This window comes from Malus sylvestris, chromosome 8, assembly GCF_916048215.2.
Source record: "Malus sylvestris chromosome 8, drMalSylv7.2, whole genome shotgun sequence".
Classification (NCBI taxonomy): Eukaryota; Viridiplantae; Streptophyta; class Magnoliopsida; order Rosales; family Rosaceae; genus Malus; species Malus sylvestris.
This window is the reverse complement of record NC_062267.1, coordinates 23,506,506-23,523,852: the sequence shown is the minus strand read 5'-3', so window position 1 is coordinate 23,523,852 and position 17,347 is coordinate 23,506,506. Positions and strand designations below refer to the sequence as shown.

General features: G+C 37.1%; 2 protein-coding genes across 2 annotated transcripts; one reads left to right on the top strand and one right to left on the bottom strand.

Annotated features, from left to right (window-relative positions):
* Positions 1–5,591: 5,591 nt before the first annotated feature.
* LOC126631453 (uncharacterized) lies at positions 5,592–6,761 on the bottom strand. Its single transcript, XM_050301580.1, has 2 exons — positions 6,516–6,761; positions 5,592–6,188 (listed from the first exon to the last, which is right to left on the bottom strand). The coding sequence occupies exons 1-2, from the start codon at positions 6,759–6,761 to the stop codon at positions 5,592–5,594; spliced, it is 843 nt and encodes a 280-aa protein (XP_050157537.1).
* A 4,514-nt stretch (positions 6,762–11,275) lies between these two features.
* Positions 11,276–12,167, top strand: LOC126631452 (uncharacterized). Its single transcript, XM_050301579.1, has 4 exons — positions 11,276–11,650; positions 11,699–11,713; positions 11,791–11,950; positions 12,124–12,167. The coding sequence occupies exons 1-4, from the start codon at positions 11,276–11,278 to the stop codon at positions 12,165–12,167; spliced, it is 594 nt and encodes a 197-aa protein (XP_050157536.1).
* The last annotated feature ends 5,180 nt before the right edge of the window (positions 12,168–17,347 follow it).

Sequence of the window (17,347 nt, the reverse complement as noted above, 5' to 3'; positions counted from 1 at the left end):
CTAAAGTAATTAAAAAAAATATTTCATTTGTTTCATATTTTTTCATAGTGTTTAACGAGTTTCATGGTGTCGGTTAGTGATTTTTCAGTATTTGTTAGAACCTAAATATTTTTAAGTTAAAATGTTCATAAAATTAAATTAGGACAATCTACATAATTTTTTATTTTAAAAAATTAACTTTAAGAAAAAAAATTAGCCTAAATTCATTCTTTAATAATATGGAGCTAAAATTTTCGTCCATAAGAGTTGGAGCAGAAAAATTGCTTATGGGTTAAAACCTAAATTTTATGGGCTAAAAATTTTAGATTTTAGGCCAAAGATTGGAAATGGTCTTAGGGGGAACCAATAGCACCGTGTTCATTCTACTGTCCATCTCACTCATTTCACACATTAATAACCATCAAGGTCCTTTGTTAACTTACCGCTATTTGGAGTTAACAAGGCTAGATTTGGAAGACTCCATGTTGGCTAAGTATCCCAAAATGTACCCAAGAGCTGACCCGACCTTTGGGTGCGTTTGGTACGTGGGACGGGACGGGACGGAACGGGACGAGGCGTTCCGTCCCGCGTTTGGTGCGCCAAAAATGGGGGGAACGGGCTGTTCCACGGGACAGATTTTGGGTGTTTTTGCGTCCCGCCTCCCCCTCTGGAACGGGTTTGTTCCACGTCTGTGGAACACAATGTTTTACCATTTTAAGACAAAAATATCCCATGTCTTTTTCAAAAATTACACCTTCGTTCCGTCCTGTCCCGTCTCGTTCCGTCCCGTCCCGTCCCGTCCCGTCTGCGTACCAAACGCACCCAAAGGGAAGTACGTGTCTTGATGAAGGACACGAATCCCACGCACTGCTACTGTACAACATGGTTTGATCATTTAGAAGTGTCGACCTCATTAGACTGGAGATAACAACTAAATGTCCAAAAATTTGGAGGAACAACATCATGTCGACTCAGAACTTCATCCCATGTCCAGCAACTAACATTATCAGGAAATAAGATAGTGGGACCATGAATTTTCTTGAGCCAGAATAAAGCGGATCAGAATATTAGTGCCTCTGTCATCTGGAGATGGACTTAACGTCAACACAAATGTAGATTCTATATTTTCCACGTCATTACTTAACGATTAACTTAACAGATTTTCTAATGTATATATGAAATTTAAATAAATAATAAGTAATGAAATTGAAATAAATAATAAGTAAATGTATGATATTGAAATGTTTTAAAGATGTATGAGGCTGTAATTGACCCCAAACCTAAGGCAGTAAAATGTAATTTACCCAATAATAATTTACACAATCAAATCACTTATAGTATAGAGAGGGATAGATAAAGAGAGGATATGGAGATGGAGATGGAGCTAAAATTCCTAAAGAAGATGGGGATAGACAAAATTGATGTGAAAGGGAGAGGGGATAAAGAGAAAGCGAGATGGAAACATAGATATGAACACAGATGAAGAAGATGGAGAGAGATTGGGAGAGGCAGCAGTTGCAAAGTATGAAGCTTGTAGTTATGCCTCTCGTGGATGGGTATACTGATTATAATCATGAAACCTTCGTGCGATGAAGCCTTTTTTGCCTAAGGTAATTGGCGTCGACTATACCAAACATAAACCTAATTGCATTTAGGCGTCGAAGTGCTCAACGCTTAAAGAAGCTTTGCACGACAAATGTGTAGTTCGTCACGTAAAGGCTCATTGCGCGATAAATGGGTAGTTTGTTGCGTAAGGACTTTTTTTTGCGACAAACAACCTTCGTCGAGCGTATCTGTGTAATTTTTTTTTATTAAAGTAAGAAAATAAAATATTTAAAGAAGATATTTAAAACGTCCATATAAGGTAGATCAAATTAAGCAAATAAATACTTAAAGTAAATATTTAATCCGGATACAAATTAAGAAAATATTTAAAGTGTCCATAACTGTTAAATAATATATTATTGTAATCCGCTTACATACTAAGAAAATATTTTATTCGTCCATAACAACCAAATAAAATAGCTACTGATGTGGTGTGCTTGTGCATCTTGGTCAGCGTAATGCTTCCACTCCCATAACGTGTAACAACCCTGTTGGTTTTAATAAACCTAGAACTCTTTCAAGAACCCTAGCAGAGCTCTTAAGAATGAAAACTCACGTAAAATATTGAATTGTTCTTCTCATTAATTTCAAAGGAAGGCTATAGTTTTAAAGGGAAAGACTGAAAACAAATAACAACAACTCTCCCACGATCATATGCTGATTTCGTGGAGAGTTCTCATCCCTAAGCAACGGAAGCAAACCTAATCGTGTGAACATCCTCATCCACGACTCCTACAAACTAGGACTTGTGCTTGATTAAGTCTCTACATAATTAGTTTGCATTATTTAATTGAAAACTTAACTAAAACTTAATTAAAACTTAACTAAAACTCTTAACACCCTCCCTTAAACTAATTTCTACTGAAAACAATTTAGGGTTTAGACACCATCACGAAACCTTCATCAGCTTTTTCGACCATCACATATCCATTCTCAAGATGTTTGAGTGAATGCACTCCAAGTAGCTTCCTTAATTTCTCGAAAGAGGGCTGCTTGAGTGACTTTGTGAGTATATCAGCCAATTGATTTCCACTCTTGTAATACTCGAGCTTAACTACACTATCATTGCACAGATTTCGTAGAAAATGAAAGCGAACATCAATGTGCTTACTTCTTCTATGCATTATAGGATTTTCTTGATAACTTTATGGCAGAAATGTTATCACAGAAAATGATTGTTGAACCCTCTTGCTTATCACCAAGTGCTTCCAACATCCATCTTAGCCAAATAGCTTGACATGCACATGAGGCAGTTACCACAAACTTAGCCTCAGTAGTGGATAGGGTCACGATTTGCTGCTTCTTTGAGGACCATGTAATTGCTCCAAAGTTTATCATGAAAAGATATCCTGAAGTATTCTTTTTATCATCGATGTCCTCAGCATAGTCACTGTCAATGAAGCCAACAAAATCTGAACCTTCTTGACTATTATAGAACACTCCATAGTCAATTGTTCCCTTTACATATCGTAGAATACGTTTTGCTGCATTCAAATGCATTTCAGTTGGTCTTTCCATGGACATGCTGATGACACTCACACCATACATTAAATCAGGTTATGTGAAAGTCAAATACATAAGACTTCCCACGAGTTGCTTGTAGAATGAACTGTCCATTACTACTCCATTGATATCCTTACATAACTTCAGTCTAGGCTCTAATGTTGTTCCAATCTCTTTGCAATTAGTCATTTTAGACTTCTCAAGAATTTCATGTGCATATTTCTTCTAACAAATAAAATTCCAGTAGCCTTTTGAATGACTTCAACTCCCAAAGAATAACTCATCAGCTCGAGATCAGTCGTCTCGAATTCCTCCATCATAGACTTTTTGAACTCTTTCATCATCTCAACATTGTTACCAGTATATATCAAATCATCGACATATAAGCAAAGAATTAACATTTTACCTCCAATTTCACTCTTGACATAGAGTGAGTGATCATAGGGACATTTCTGAAACCCAAGCCTTCCAAAAAGATTATCAATTCGACTGTACCAAGCACGGGGTGCTTGTTTCAGTCCATAAAGTGCCTTCTTTAAGTTATACACTTTTTCTTCTTCTCCCTTCTTTTCATATCCTTGTGGTTGATCAACATACAGTTCCTCATGTAGTTCTCCATGCAAGAACGTTGACTTTATGTCCAATTGATAAATCAACCATGAATTTTGAGCTGCAAGTGAGATTACCAACCTTATTGAGTCTTGTTTAGCCATGGGAGCAAACACTTCCTTGTAATCAATGCCATGTTTTTGCTTGTATCCCTCAAATGAGCCTTGTGTTTGTCTATTTCTCCTTTCTCATTGACTTTGGTTTTGAAGATCCATTAGACACCAATAGTCTTGTGTCCCTTAGGTAAACTTGTTAGCTACCATGTATTGTTCTTTTCAATAGACCTTATTTCACTTTTCATGGCATCTTTCCATTTCACCTCATTTGAAGCTTCTTCAACAGTGATCGGACCACTGTCTACAAACAGTGCAAAATGAGCATTATCATCATCTGAGCTTGTGTAGCTTCTATCGTAATCCATCATCCAAGCTAGCTTCTTTCTCGAACCTTCACCCCTTAGATTATATATATCTTTTTCAAACTGTTGTGGTATGTCTTCAATTTGAGGTGAGACTTGAGCCATGGTGTTTTCACCATCAAAGACATCATCAACTTGTATCTGTTGCATGATTGTTTTGTTTGTAGACCAACTTCATTTTGCATTCTCATCAAACACCACATCTTAACTAATAATAATCTTCTCAGTTTCATGATTGTATAACCTGCAAGCTTTGGACACATCACTAACACCAAGAAACACACATATTTCACTCTTGTTGTCCATTTTCTTTCTTCTCTCATCTGGAATGTGTGTGTATGCTCTGCACCCAAATACCTTGAAATGCTCCACAGAAGGCTTTCTTCCATTCCAAGCTTTTTGGGGTGTCATATTTTTAACAGAAAATGTGGGACTTCTATTAAGAACATGAACTGCCCAAAGAACTGCTTCAGGCCATAACTGCTTTGGAACTTCTCCCTTTGCTAGAAGGGTTCGAACCATGTTGAGTATGGTTATATTTTTCCTTTCTGAGACCCCATTTTACTGCGGCGTGTAGGCTGCAGTAAGCTGCCTTTTTATTCCACTTTCATCACACAAAGCTTCAAATTTTTTTGAACAGAACTCTCATCCACGATCAGTGCACAAGCACTTGATTTTCTTCTTAGATTCATTTTCAACAAGAGCCTTGAAGCTCTTGCATGCATCACATGCTTCTGACTTCTCATGCAAGAAATACACCCATGTTTTTCTACTGAAATCATCAATAAATGAGATAAAATACCTTTTCCCTCCATTTGAACTTGGATTAGTTGGTCTACATAGGTCTGAGCGAACCAACTCTAAAACTAAGTGAGCCCTTGTTGCTTTCCCACTTGGAAATGTTTCTCTTGGCTGCTTTGCTATGACACACTCCTTACAGACCTTAGTTTGGATTGTGATTTTAGGCAAACCAATCACCATCTTCTTTTCATATAGTGTTCTTAGTCTATTGAAGTGCAGTTGATCAAACCTATGATGCCACAACCATGTTTCATCATTTTCCTTTGCAACCATACAGGTGTTTACACTCTTAAGCTTTAACGGGAACAACCTGTTTGGAGACATCTTCACCACAGCTATGAAGCCTCTCTTTGGATCATATATTTCACATTCTCCTTGAAATATGGAGATCCTATACTCTTTATCTTGAAGTTGTCCAGCACTTAAAAGGTTTTTTTTTTCAAATTAGGAATGAAAAAGACATTTGAAATTATCTCAATGAAATCATTTCTGGTCTTGATTTGAATCTCTCATTTTCCCATCATGTTCACTATTGACTTGTCTCCAAAGCTTACAATTGTACGAAAGCTTTCATCCAAATTAACAAAGGATGGTTTACACCCATTCATGTGATTGCTGTAACCAATATCCACATACCAAGTTTCCTGGTCAAAATTCTCCATGGCATGAAACGCCATCAACGGTGTTTCTTCTTCTTTTTTCTCAATGAAATTTGACTTCTCTCCATTCTCCTTAGGAAGCTTGGTGTAGCACTTATTTCTGTAATCCCATAGTTACCACGTCTGTAACATTCAACTTGTGATTTGTCAAACTGCTTTTTGCCTTTGACTTGACGATCATCGTCTTTCTTGGAAACATAAGATGATTTGCTATCATCTCTATTCCCAAACCGTCCACCATCTCGATTTCCTCGACCTCCTCCATGTCCACCTTTTCCTCCTTTTGAACTTGAAGATTCAGTTAAGGTGGAAACCTTCAAAGCTTGCTCTTGGGAGCCTCCACGGTTAAGCTTCTGCTTATGAACTAGCAAGGAGCTTTGTAGCTCATCAATTGACATATCCTCTATGTCATTTGACTCCTCAATGGAGCAGACCACATAGTCGAACTTGGGAGCCATTGATCTCAAGATTTTCTCCACGACTTCATTGTCTTCAATCTTGTGACCATGGATTCTTATCTTGTTAGCCATTGACATAGCTTTTCCCATATACTCATTCACAGATTCTCCATTCTTCATTTGAAGAGTTTCAAAGTCTCTTCTTATGGCTTGAAGCTGTGAATGAGTATATTGGAAAAGCTATGCCAATGGCTAACAAGATGAGAATCCAAGGTCACAAGATTGAAGACAATAAATTTGTGGAGAAAATCTTGAAACTCTTCAAATGAAGAATGGATAATCTGTGAATGAGTATATTGGAAAAGCTATGTCAATGGCTAACAAGATGAGAATCCATGGTCACAAGATTGAAGACAATGAAGTCGTGGAGAAAATCTTGATCCTTGGTACTTCTTCTTCATTGACTCCCATATTTGGTGGGAGGTATCCTTCTCAAGAATGGCTTCGAGAATGGATCTTCGCTTGGAATAGGTAAATCTTTACCTTTAAATCTTTCAGTTTCAGTTCATCGACCTTCTTTTGTTGTGCTACTGTCAAAATACCTTCGGGTATATCAATTCCCATTTCCATAAGGTCAAAGTACTCTTTAGACCTCAGGAAATTTTCCATCAACATGCTCCAATGGTCATAATGACCATCGAACTTAGGAATGGCTGGTTGCACAAAGCTTTCAGTTGCCTTAGGAATGGCTGGCTGCACAAAGCTTTGAGTTGCCTTCTCACTTGACATTGTTTCTTGCTGAGATCCCTAAAAACTGGCTTGTATACCAAATGTTGGTTTTAATAAACCTATAACTCTTTCAAGAACCCTAGCAGATCTCTTAAGAATGAAAACTCACGTAAAATAGTGAACTGTTCTTCTCATTAATTTCAAAGGAAGGTTACAGTTTTAAAGGTTATAGTTTTGTAGAGAGTTGTCATCCCTAAGCAACGGAAGCAAACCTAATCGTGGTGAACATCCTCATCCACAACTCCTACAAACTAGGACTTGTGATTGACTAAGTCTCTATATAATTAGTCAGCATTATTTAATTGAAAACTTAATGAAAACTTAATTAAAACTTAACTAAAGCTCTTAACAAACCCTTCCCTTATTTTACGTTTTATTAATTCAAAAGAGTGAATTGACGAAAATGATCCTAGAGGCGAGATTGTTAACTTTCATTCACCATCATTTCGTGATGCGTATGAGCAATTATTTTATCGTATTCTTGAATTACTCGATGATACGAATGCGTTCGCGTAAGCGCATTCGAATTTGGAGTTACAATGGAGATATTATGGAACTACAAACATGAAGGGCATTTCAGTAATTTCACATTGCGGAGATATTTTTTTGTTTTACCTTTTGTCTATTGTTTTGTGAGCTAGTAGGGCCCATAACCCATTCTCTCCCCACTCCCTATGTTCCCTAATCTCTCGGACCTCTCTCTTTCTTTCAACTCTCATTTATCTCTCTTCCTAAAAGATTTCATCTCTTTACCTTTACACTCCCTCTTTCTCTCAGCTTCTCCTCGTCTTTCTCTCTCTGCAGGTGTAAAAACCACACCACACCACCCTCGCCGGAATGATGAGCACCACCACCACAAACCTACACTGGTCACGAACTTCCACCTTCTGTCATGATTTCCTCTCCCTTATCTCACTCTGCCTCTCTCGGATCCAGGAACTAGCATAAGCACCTATTTTCCTGCGATCTCGTGACAACTCCACCATGATGAGCCTGGGGACCACCCTCAACCTAAAAAACGTTCTTACTTTGAACTCTTAATGTTTTAAACCTTAAAATTGTGATTGGGGGTGATTTAGTGCAGAAAACAAGTTAGAGAAGATTCCCCAGATTTTTGGAATGAAGGAACCGTGGCTATCGAGCCACTTTTGGACGCTTTTTCAGGCCATCTCCGGCCTCCGTTGGGCCTCAACTTTGGTATGGTTTTGTTCCCTTCATTTCTAGCTTCAAATTAGTTTTTGAACCATCAATTTTGGTGGTGAATTGAGCTAGATATTAGCTTTGAAAGTTGGCCCAGAAATCAAGCCGAACCTATGCTTCGCAAGGAAGATGAGTACAAGTGTACTCATGGGAACGTGGGCACGTGTGGACACGTAAGGGTGGTTGGTGAGTGGTTGCCTGTGTAGCCACCTTGTGGTGGCGTGTGGTAGCATGTGGAGGAACCCGATGTTTTTCCTTAGGTTTCTCGACATGCCGATCTGAATCCGCTGTCTATTTTTCAAAATTTGACCGTTTTAATAGTTTATTTTTTAGTCGTACTTTGTACAAAAACGCTTATATGCGTTAGTACGTTACTTATTTACGTAAATGGTTTCCTTTCTATGTGAAATGCATAGCAAGGATCTTCGATACCCACGAGGTAGGTTCGACCCGATGACATGATTTGTGAATGGGTCTTTTCTTTGATATAGTATATATATTTGTTTAGTTTCCATATATACATCTAATAACAAATTTTCTATGTGATGCCATAGTTAAATTAACGTTTATAGGAAATGACGTAACGATGAGAATTAGGAAGTTATTATAAATCCTATGGGATGCCTTAATTAGATTTACGGCTATGAATAATATTATGTTGACTAGAATTATCGAATTACTGTGGCATGTTCATATTTACGTTATATATTCATCCTGTGTTGAACCAGTGGTAGTACTCGCCCAGGGCCAGGGTCAGTCTTTCACGTGTATGTTCACATCGCACTGTTTGCTCACTTTGGATCCATTGTAGGTGTCAGTCCTGTCCTAGATTGCTCTAGGCAATTAGGACTTGTAAGTGATGTGTATAGCGCCAGTCTTCACATGATTGTAGTACTACCCAGTCCTATTTATATCAGAATACCTCTGCATGAACTCGTGTGTTAGCATATGTCAATAAGCACTTGATATGATATGTTTGCTTATGTGAGATTATGTGATTATAGACACCATGTGTTTATTTACGAAAGGTCTAACATCACGTGTGAAGTAGGTTCATTCTCGCTTACAAGCGTACTCTTACATTTAGGCACTTTTAGGTTTAAATTTACTTACATTTCCATATCACTACACTTTATGGCTTCGTCACCCTCATGGTGTTGGCCAACATAGCTCGATTCGAAGTCAATGTGAACATTTCGGATCGAGATGTGTCATAACACCTCTTGAATATGTCGTCAATGTAATTCATCAGGTTAGTGTATCATCAATAATTAAATCAAAATGTCATGCACAAACTATTAAGATATTAATAATTATAATAGATTTCATATCGAAATTAATTTTTAAATTACTAATTGACACTGATAGCTCATTCAACATAGGCTTTTTCATTTCCTCTGATATTTTAAGGACTACCACTCCATCGGATATTTTTTCTGCAATAATGATCATCTGTCATGCACAAGCATATAATGCGCTTCCCACTTAGATTTCTTAAGCATGTCGTAGTTGATGCACCTCCACCCATCATTCGTCTGCTTTTTTGGCCGACGAGACATTCTCTTTTTGTGCTTATTTATGAACAACAAAATTTATCAAAAATAAATTGTGTGTACCGGACTTTGCATCATCTGCCTGTCTAATTGAAGGGCATTGAATTTTAATATTTTCTAAGATATCATTATTGAATTTTTGTAGTAATTATCTGGTGGAAATATTTTATGAGCGTGGAGAAATTGAGTTCCTATTTCACATGGTCTTCAACGGACTGAGTGGCATTGCATGGATTTAATCATGGCTTATCCTAATCATTCTAACGTTTTGAATGACTTATCCGTCGATCCGTTTTGTTTTGAAAAGTATTTATGGGTTTTTGGATGGTGGCGATGATAATTTGAAGTCCACTTGAAGACTTGGATGGTTTGGAAAAATTGAGATGGAGTCGGATTCTCTTTTTTTTTTTTTTTCTTTTTTTATTTGAACGATCACGGTTAAATTATATCAATATTTTATATTAATTTTTAATTAAAAAAAAAGAAAAAAAAGAATGTGAAAGAAGGAAATGAAAAAGAATGAAAAGAGAAAAGGAGATAATCATAATCAATGATGAGGTGATGTGATGTGATTAGGAGTCTTGCAAAGTGATGGTGGTAGACAAGCCAATGGAAAAGACTGTAAAGATATAGACAGTGGCTAGGATTATGCCATATGTCCAAAGGTTGTAAATCTTAGTCAGATAGTGAGTTAGACAAATAGTCTTTCATATAAGTACATCGTTGTAATTACCTTGTGATTAAGAAAGATTAATATTACAACTTCTCTCTCTAAAATCTTGTTCTCTCTCTCTCTATTGAACTTTGATATTCTCCTTCGATCTTCCTCTGTCTACATTAACATGGTATCAATCGCCATTGTTGCTTGCGCTGTGTTCGTCGATCCTTCCACTGCTTCCGCTCATCTTCTTGATATGTGACTTGCTTTCATCAATAGTGTATTGCTGTATTCTTGGTCGACTTCTGGTATTTTCTTTCTCTGTATTTTCTAGGGTTTCTGCATTTCCCGATCGCCCTCTTTCTGCGTCTATCAATTTGTGCACACTAGGTGTTTGTGATATTTCTTCTCTCACATTTCTGTCTCCATTCTGCAAATATGGTTACTGCATCTCAATTACAAATTCTACAATCGCCTATTACTGGCCTTATCTCTACAATTTCTACATCTGTGAATGTGAAGCTTAATGATTCTAATTACTTGAATTGGCATTCCAAATGCAAATGCTACTTGAGGGGCACAGGATCATGAGGTTTGTTGATGGCTCCACTCCCTGTCCATCTCGATATGTTATGTGTTCTGGTGTTGATGCTCCAAATTCGTTAACTCAATCTGAGAATGAAGACTACATTGTTTGGAAGATGCATGATTGGGCTCTTATGCAGTTGATTACTGCAACTTTGTCACCGGTTGCGATTTCCTGTGCTATTGGAAGTACAAATGCTTGTGATCTTTGGACCCGGTTAAAGGAACAATTCTTTGTTGTATTTCGAACTAGTGTTTTTCAACTCAAGTCGAATCTTCAAACCATCAAGAAAGGGACTGATTCTGTGTCTCAATATCTGCAACGGATTAAGGAAGCTAGAGACTACTTGTCCGCGGCTGGAGTTGCTTTTGCGGATAAGGATATTGTAATCCTTGCTCTCAATGGATTACCTCTTGAGTGAATACGTTTCGTAGTGTTATAAGGGGTCGTGAGAATGTAATTTCTCTCCAAGAATTTAGGGTGCAACTTTTTGCTGAAGAACTGATTGTGGACAGTAATGCTAATTCTCAGTTTTTGTCTGCCATGGTGGCTAGTAACTCTGGTCCTAAATCCCATCAATCTAGTGGTGATCATCCGGGGTTTTCAGGTTCTCATCCTGGTTCCGCTGGTGGGTATCGATCTTTTAATTTTAATAAGAAGGGTAAAGGTAAAACTAATCAGAGCTATAGGTATTCTAATCCTCGTCCCAGACAGCAGTTTCCCAATCGAGGTTCTCCTTCAGCACTTGTTTTCCCTAGAGTGCTTGGACCCTCTCCATCACAGTCTATTGGATCATCTTTCCAGCAAGTACCTTGTCAACTCTGTAATCAGTTTGGCCACACTGCTTCATTTTGTCATTCAAAACAGTTGGAAAGACAAGGCTGCCAAATTTGTGGCAAGACAAATCATACCACCTGGTATTGTTTTTTCAATGATAAAGGTCCTAACTTTGGTGGTCCACACTAGTCTCAAATGTCTACCAATGCATATGCTCCTTCAGCACCAACTTTCTCTTCTCAATCCAATATCTAGGCTCTGCACATAGTATCTTCTCAGCCTTCTTCAGCTCCTACATCACAGATTTGGCTTACTGATTCGGGGGCTACAAACCAACTGACTACCGATTTCAGTAATTTGTCCTTGGTATCTCCTTATCCCTCTAATGAAATAGTGCAAACTGTTACTGGTGAAGGTTTGAAAATTTCACACATTGGTAGTTCCATCATTCAAACACATGTGCAACCACTAAAATTGAATTCCATTCTCTATGTGCCAAGGCAAGCTCAAAATTTGTTATCAGTTCATCGCATTTGTCTTGATAACAATTGCTGGTTAGTGTTTAATGCTTATTGTTTCTGGATTCAGGACAAAGCCACAGAGAGGATCTTGTACAAAGGACAATGCAGTAATGGACTATACCTCATTCCATCACTTTCCAATCATCAATCATTTCATTTTCCAGGTCATTCTAAAGCTTCTGCATTGCTTGGATAGCTTGTTAGCTCAAATCTTTGGCACAGTAGGTTAGGGCATCTTTCAAATACCATTGCTTCTATCATGCTTACTAAGTCTTGTATCTCTTGTACAAAGGACATTGTTCCTATGCTATGTCATAGTTGTTTGGAGGGCAAATTTACTAAATTGCCGTTTCTGTCTAGTGCGCACAACTGTAATTCCTTTCAAAATTGTACAGTGAACTTTGGGGTCCTTCTCCATGTAATTCGATTGATGGTTACAAGTATTATGTAACTCTCATTGATGAGTGCACTAGATATTGTTGGTTGTTTCCTCTTGTCAATAAATCAGATTTCTTTGACATCTTTGTTGCCTTCTACTCCTTTGTGCAAACCCAATTCTCTGTTTGTATTAAGACTTTACAAACTGATGGTGGTCGTGAATATTGTAGCAATAAACTTCAAACTTTTCTTACCAATAAAGGTATACTTCACCATAAATCTTGTCCCTATACTCCCGAACAAAATGGCTTGGCCGAAAGAAAACATAGACACATTGTTGAAACCACTGTCACATTGTTACAATCTGCCAAATTACCCTCCTCCTTTTGGACATTTGCTTGTCAAGCTGCTGTATATCTTATAAATCGAATGCCTACACCAGTGTTGAATAATTGTTCACCTTTTGAAATGCTTTTTGGCACTCCTCCTATTTTGACACATCTTAAGGTGTTTGGGTGTTCATGTTTTCCTTTATTAAGACCTTATGTTCAAACTAAGTTGCAAGCTAAAACTACATAGTGTGTTTTTCTTTGGTATGCCTCAAAGTATAAAGGATTTATTTGTTTTGATGTGTTAAAAGGTAGGTTCTACATTTCTAGACATGTCGTGTTTGATGAGACTAGATTTTCCTACCCTCACTTGTCTGCAATGTCTAAGCACAAACCTGTGACATTCTCTTCCTTTCAGTCCTGGTCATCACTTTCAGTTCCTAATATGCATAATAGCTTAGTTCCATCTCAACCAAACCCAACACACTCACCTCTACCATCAAACTCTCCACCTAATGAAATACTATCTTCCCCATCAGTTTCTTCTGCATTACCTCATTTGTCACCAGGTTCAACAGCCAGTACTTATTCTCAATCCATTACTGCTACTGCAAGTTCTAATTCTCAACTCCCTATGGACTTTGACCTTAGTCCAAATTTACTTCAAATGGTGTTACCACTTGCTCCACTTAATATGCATCATATGCAAACTAGAAGTAAGAATGGCATCATCAAGAAGAATGCATTTTTCAGTCAAGTGGCTGAATCTCGTGATGTTGATTTAACTTTGGTGGAACCTGCAACATATAAATGTGCTATGAAGGTACCTGTTTGGTATAAAGCTATGCAAGAAGAGGTTGAGGCATTGCATAACCAACATACTTGGAGTCTTGTACATTTACCTCCTCACAAGAACCTTATTGGTTGTAATTAGGTTTTCAAATTAAAAAAGAACTCAGATGGGACAGTAGCTAGGCATAAGGCTCGACTTATTGCTAAGGGGTTTAGTCAAGAGCCTGGATTGGACTATGGTTAAACCTTTAGTCCTGTAGTTAAACCAACCACTGTGAGGTTAGTTCTAGCCTTGGCAGCTCACTTCAATTGGACTCTTCGACAGTTGAATGTCAAGAATGCCTTTTTGCATGGTTTGTTAAATGAAGAAGTGTATATGTCTCAACCTCTTGGTTTTGGAGATCCTGTACATCCTGAATTGATTTATAAATTACACAAGTCACTACATGGATTGAAATAGGCTCCTAGAGCCTGGAATGAAAGATTTACAAGTTTTCTACCCACTCTTGGGTTCCAATCCACATATGCTGATTCTTCTTTATTTGTTAAGATTGTTGGCAGTGACATTATGGTACTCCTCCTCTATGTCGATGATATTATTCTTACTGGCAGTTCTCATTCAATTATTCAACAAGTGATCAACTCTTTAACCTCTGAATTTGACATCAAGGACTTGGGGGAGCTCTATTATTTTTTGGGAATTCAGGTTTTCAAGACCGCTACGAGATTATTCTTGCCTCAATCCAAATATATACTGGATTTGTTGCAGAAAGTTGAGATGGTAGATTGTAAGCCTTGTGACACCCCTTGTTTACCCTACAATCAGTTGGTTAAAGATGATGGCACTTCCTATAATAATCCAACCGCATACCGGAGTATTGTTGGCACCCTTCAATACCTCACTTTCACTCACCCGGACATTGCCTTCTCAGTTCATCAAGTCTGTCAGTTTATGCAATCTCCAATGATGTCACATTTTACAGCTGTAAAGAGGATTTTGAGGTATCTAAAGGGGACATTATCTGTTGGCATTTCTTATACTCGTGAGGATTTAATACTGAAAGCATTTAGTGATACAGATTGGGCTGGTAATCTTAATGATCGGTGTTCAACTACTGGCTTGGTTGTCTTTTTGGGTAATAACCCTATTTCTTGGTCCTATAAGAAACAAAACACTGTGTCTCGTTCTTTAACGAAAGCAAAATACAGAGCTATGTCTACTACATCAGTTGAGCTTGATTAGATTCAGCAATTGCTGGAATTTATGCATGTCAAGCATGTTGTTCCTCATGTTCTCTTTTGCGACAATCTTTCTGCCATAGCATTGTTCTTTAATCCGGTCCAACACCAACCCACAAAGCATATTGAGATCGATGTACACTTTATGCATGAAAGGGTTGCTCAGAAGAAACTATGTGTTCAGTTTGTCTCATCTCGAGAACAATTTGCAGATATTTTAACTAAGGGCCTTAGTGCACTTATTTTTCTGTCTCATTTTTTCAACCTCATGCTCGGATCATCCACTCATGAGTTTGAGGGGGCATGTAAGGATATAGACAGTGGCTAGGATTATGCCATCTGTCCAAAGGTTGTAAATCTTAGTCAGATAGTTAGTTAGACAGTTAGTCTTTCATATAAGTACATCGTTGCAATTACTTTGTGATTAAGAAAGATTAATATTACAGCTTCTTTCTCTAAAATCTTGTTCTCTCTCTCTCTCTCTCTCTCTCTATTGAACTCTGATCTTCTCCTTCGATCTTCCTCTGTCTACGTTAACAAAGACTACACAAGGTAGGCTTTATTTATGAATTTTCGTGTTAGACTTTTATTACAGCAAGGCTACTGAATGAATAAAAAGGAAACAAAATAGGATGATAATGGGATCATAGTGGTTTCGTGGATACAGCCAGACCGGGTGGATATGTATTACAATTAGCGGGTGGTAATGTTGATGCTTGGTGAGGTTATGGTTAAAAAAAAAGCATAATTCAATGGTCAGATGATGAGTTGACAAGTTTAAACCAATAGCCAATCGTCCAAGAGAAAATAGCAAGTGTTTGGCACAGCCCTCCCCCATTCCATACCCTTTCCATCTTCTTCTATTTCTGTGGTCATGGTTAAGCCACGCCAACATTTTATATTTCCATTGTTTTTTTTATCTTATTATTTCTATAAAAAATCAATATAAAATTTTGACGTGGCTTAACTGTGACCACATAAATAGTAGGGGATGGGAAGGATATGGAATGGGGAGGGCAGAGAATCCAGGTCCTAGAAAAATAGCAAGTGTTTGGCACGGTTATCATCGATAATCCACCTATAAATAGGAGATAACACAGAAAGGACTTTAAACTGAACACACAAAATTGTTATGATATTTCCAACTTCGTCAACACATCTTTAGCTTGAATTAATAATATTTCCAACTTCGTCAACACATCTCCAATTTGGATTAACAGCACTTAAGTCATAAAGTCAGGCTATCTGGAAGCACCTTTTATTTAGAGTAACAACACTGTTTCAAGTTTGGTTGGTTATTGTTGAGGCCCAAAATGTCACACACCAATCTAATCAAGTCTCAAGGCCCAATTGTCATGCAAAGCCTACATTCAAGCCCAAACACATGTCAAGGCACAGGATCGACGATGAACATATTTACCAATATGACGTGCCACGGTGATTAAGCCAGACATTCACGCCATGCTCATGCCTATTCATAGACCTAGCATTCGTGTTGTGTTTCTCATGTTCATGTCATTTTCGTGTCATACCCGATAGCTTAATGGGTCGTGTCGTGTAATACCCGTTTAAGTAAACGGGTAATATGACCCGACCCGAAATCAACCCGTTAATATTATCAGGTAATATGACCCAACCCGTTACCCGTTAAGAAAATATATTTTAATCAATAAAAATGAAAATGAAAAACATAATTTGACAAAAAAAATGTAAAGCATAATACTAAATTAGTATATACATACTAAATTTCAGAGTTGACCCCTTCATGAAAGTTGTAAAGCTTTTCATTACGAGTGATTACATTTTTCACGCTTCTACAATAATTTTTATTAATTTTTCACTCAAATAAAAAAAACTATTCATGAGATTTTGAGGGTTTAAAAAATCTAAACGACCATGTAACCATCGTCTAAGCGTTGATGATGCAATTATGAACATTTATTATACTTTCACATCTTTCAGACTTATACATTAATGATTATGAATTTTGTTTATTTTGAACTCCCTTCAAAATACTATTCATGAGAGTTTGTATGGTTTTAAAAATTCAAACGATCATATACCCTTCCTCAAAGTGTAGAGGATGCGAGTACGAGCATTTGCATATTTTTTCATATTTTTTCGCACATGTAAATTAATTATTATAATTTTTTAATGTGTTTGGTATTTTTAAATTACTTGATATTTTTATTTTTAATGTGTTTTATGATTTTTAATCTCAATCATTGCCTATAATATACTATAAAAATAAATAAATAAATAAATAAAACTTAAATTTTAAAATTTATATAGAATAATAATAGAATAATAATTAAAAAACAATATATACATATTCATTATATCTATTGTATTTTATAGTAAGTTTTTTTAGTAGTTTAAAATCATTAAAATAACTTTTTTTCTTATCGTGTCGAAACAGGTTACCTGCGTGTCACTCTCGTGTAAACTTGTTAAGGACCCGTTATTATTGTGTGACCCAATAATGACCTGATTAGTTATCATGTTGACTCGAAACTCGTTATTTTCGTGTCGTGTAAGAAATTGCCAGGTCCA

Bases quoted from the DNA above. Each gene is read 5' to 3' on its own strand.
- LOC126631452 (XM_050301579.1), top strand. From the start codon at position 11,276: ATGCTAATTCTCAGTTTTTGTCTGCCATGGTGGCTAGTAACTCTGGTC. The intron at 11,951-12,123 runs GTTTGAAAATTT...TTCTGGATTCAG, and splicing joins GCAAACTGTTACTGGTGAAG to GACAAAGCCACAGAGAGGAT.
- LOC126631453 (XM_050301580.1), bottom strand. From the start codon at position 6,761: ATGTCAAGTGAGAAGGCAACTCAAAGCTTTGTGCAGCCAGCCATTCCT. The intron at 6,189-6,515 runs GTAAAGATTTAC...ACTCATTCACAG, and splicing joins TGAAACTGAAAGATTTAAAG to CTTCAAGCCATAAGAAGAGA.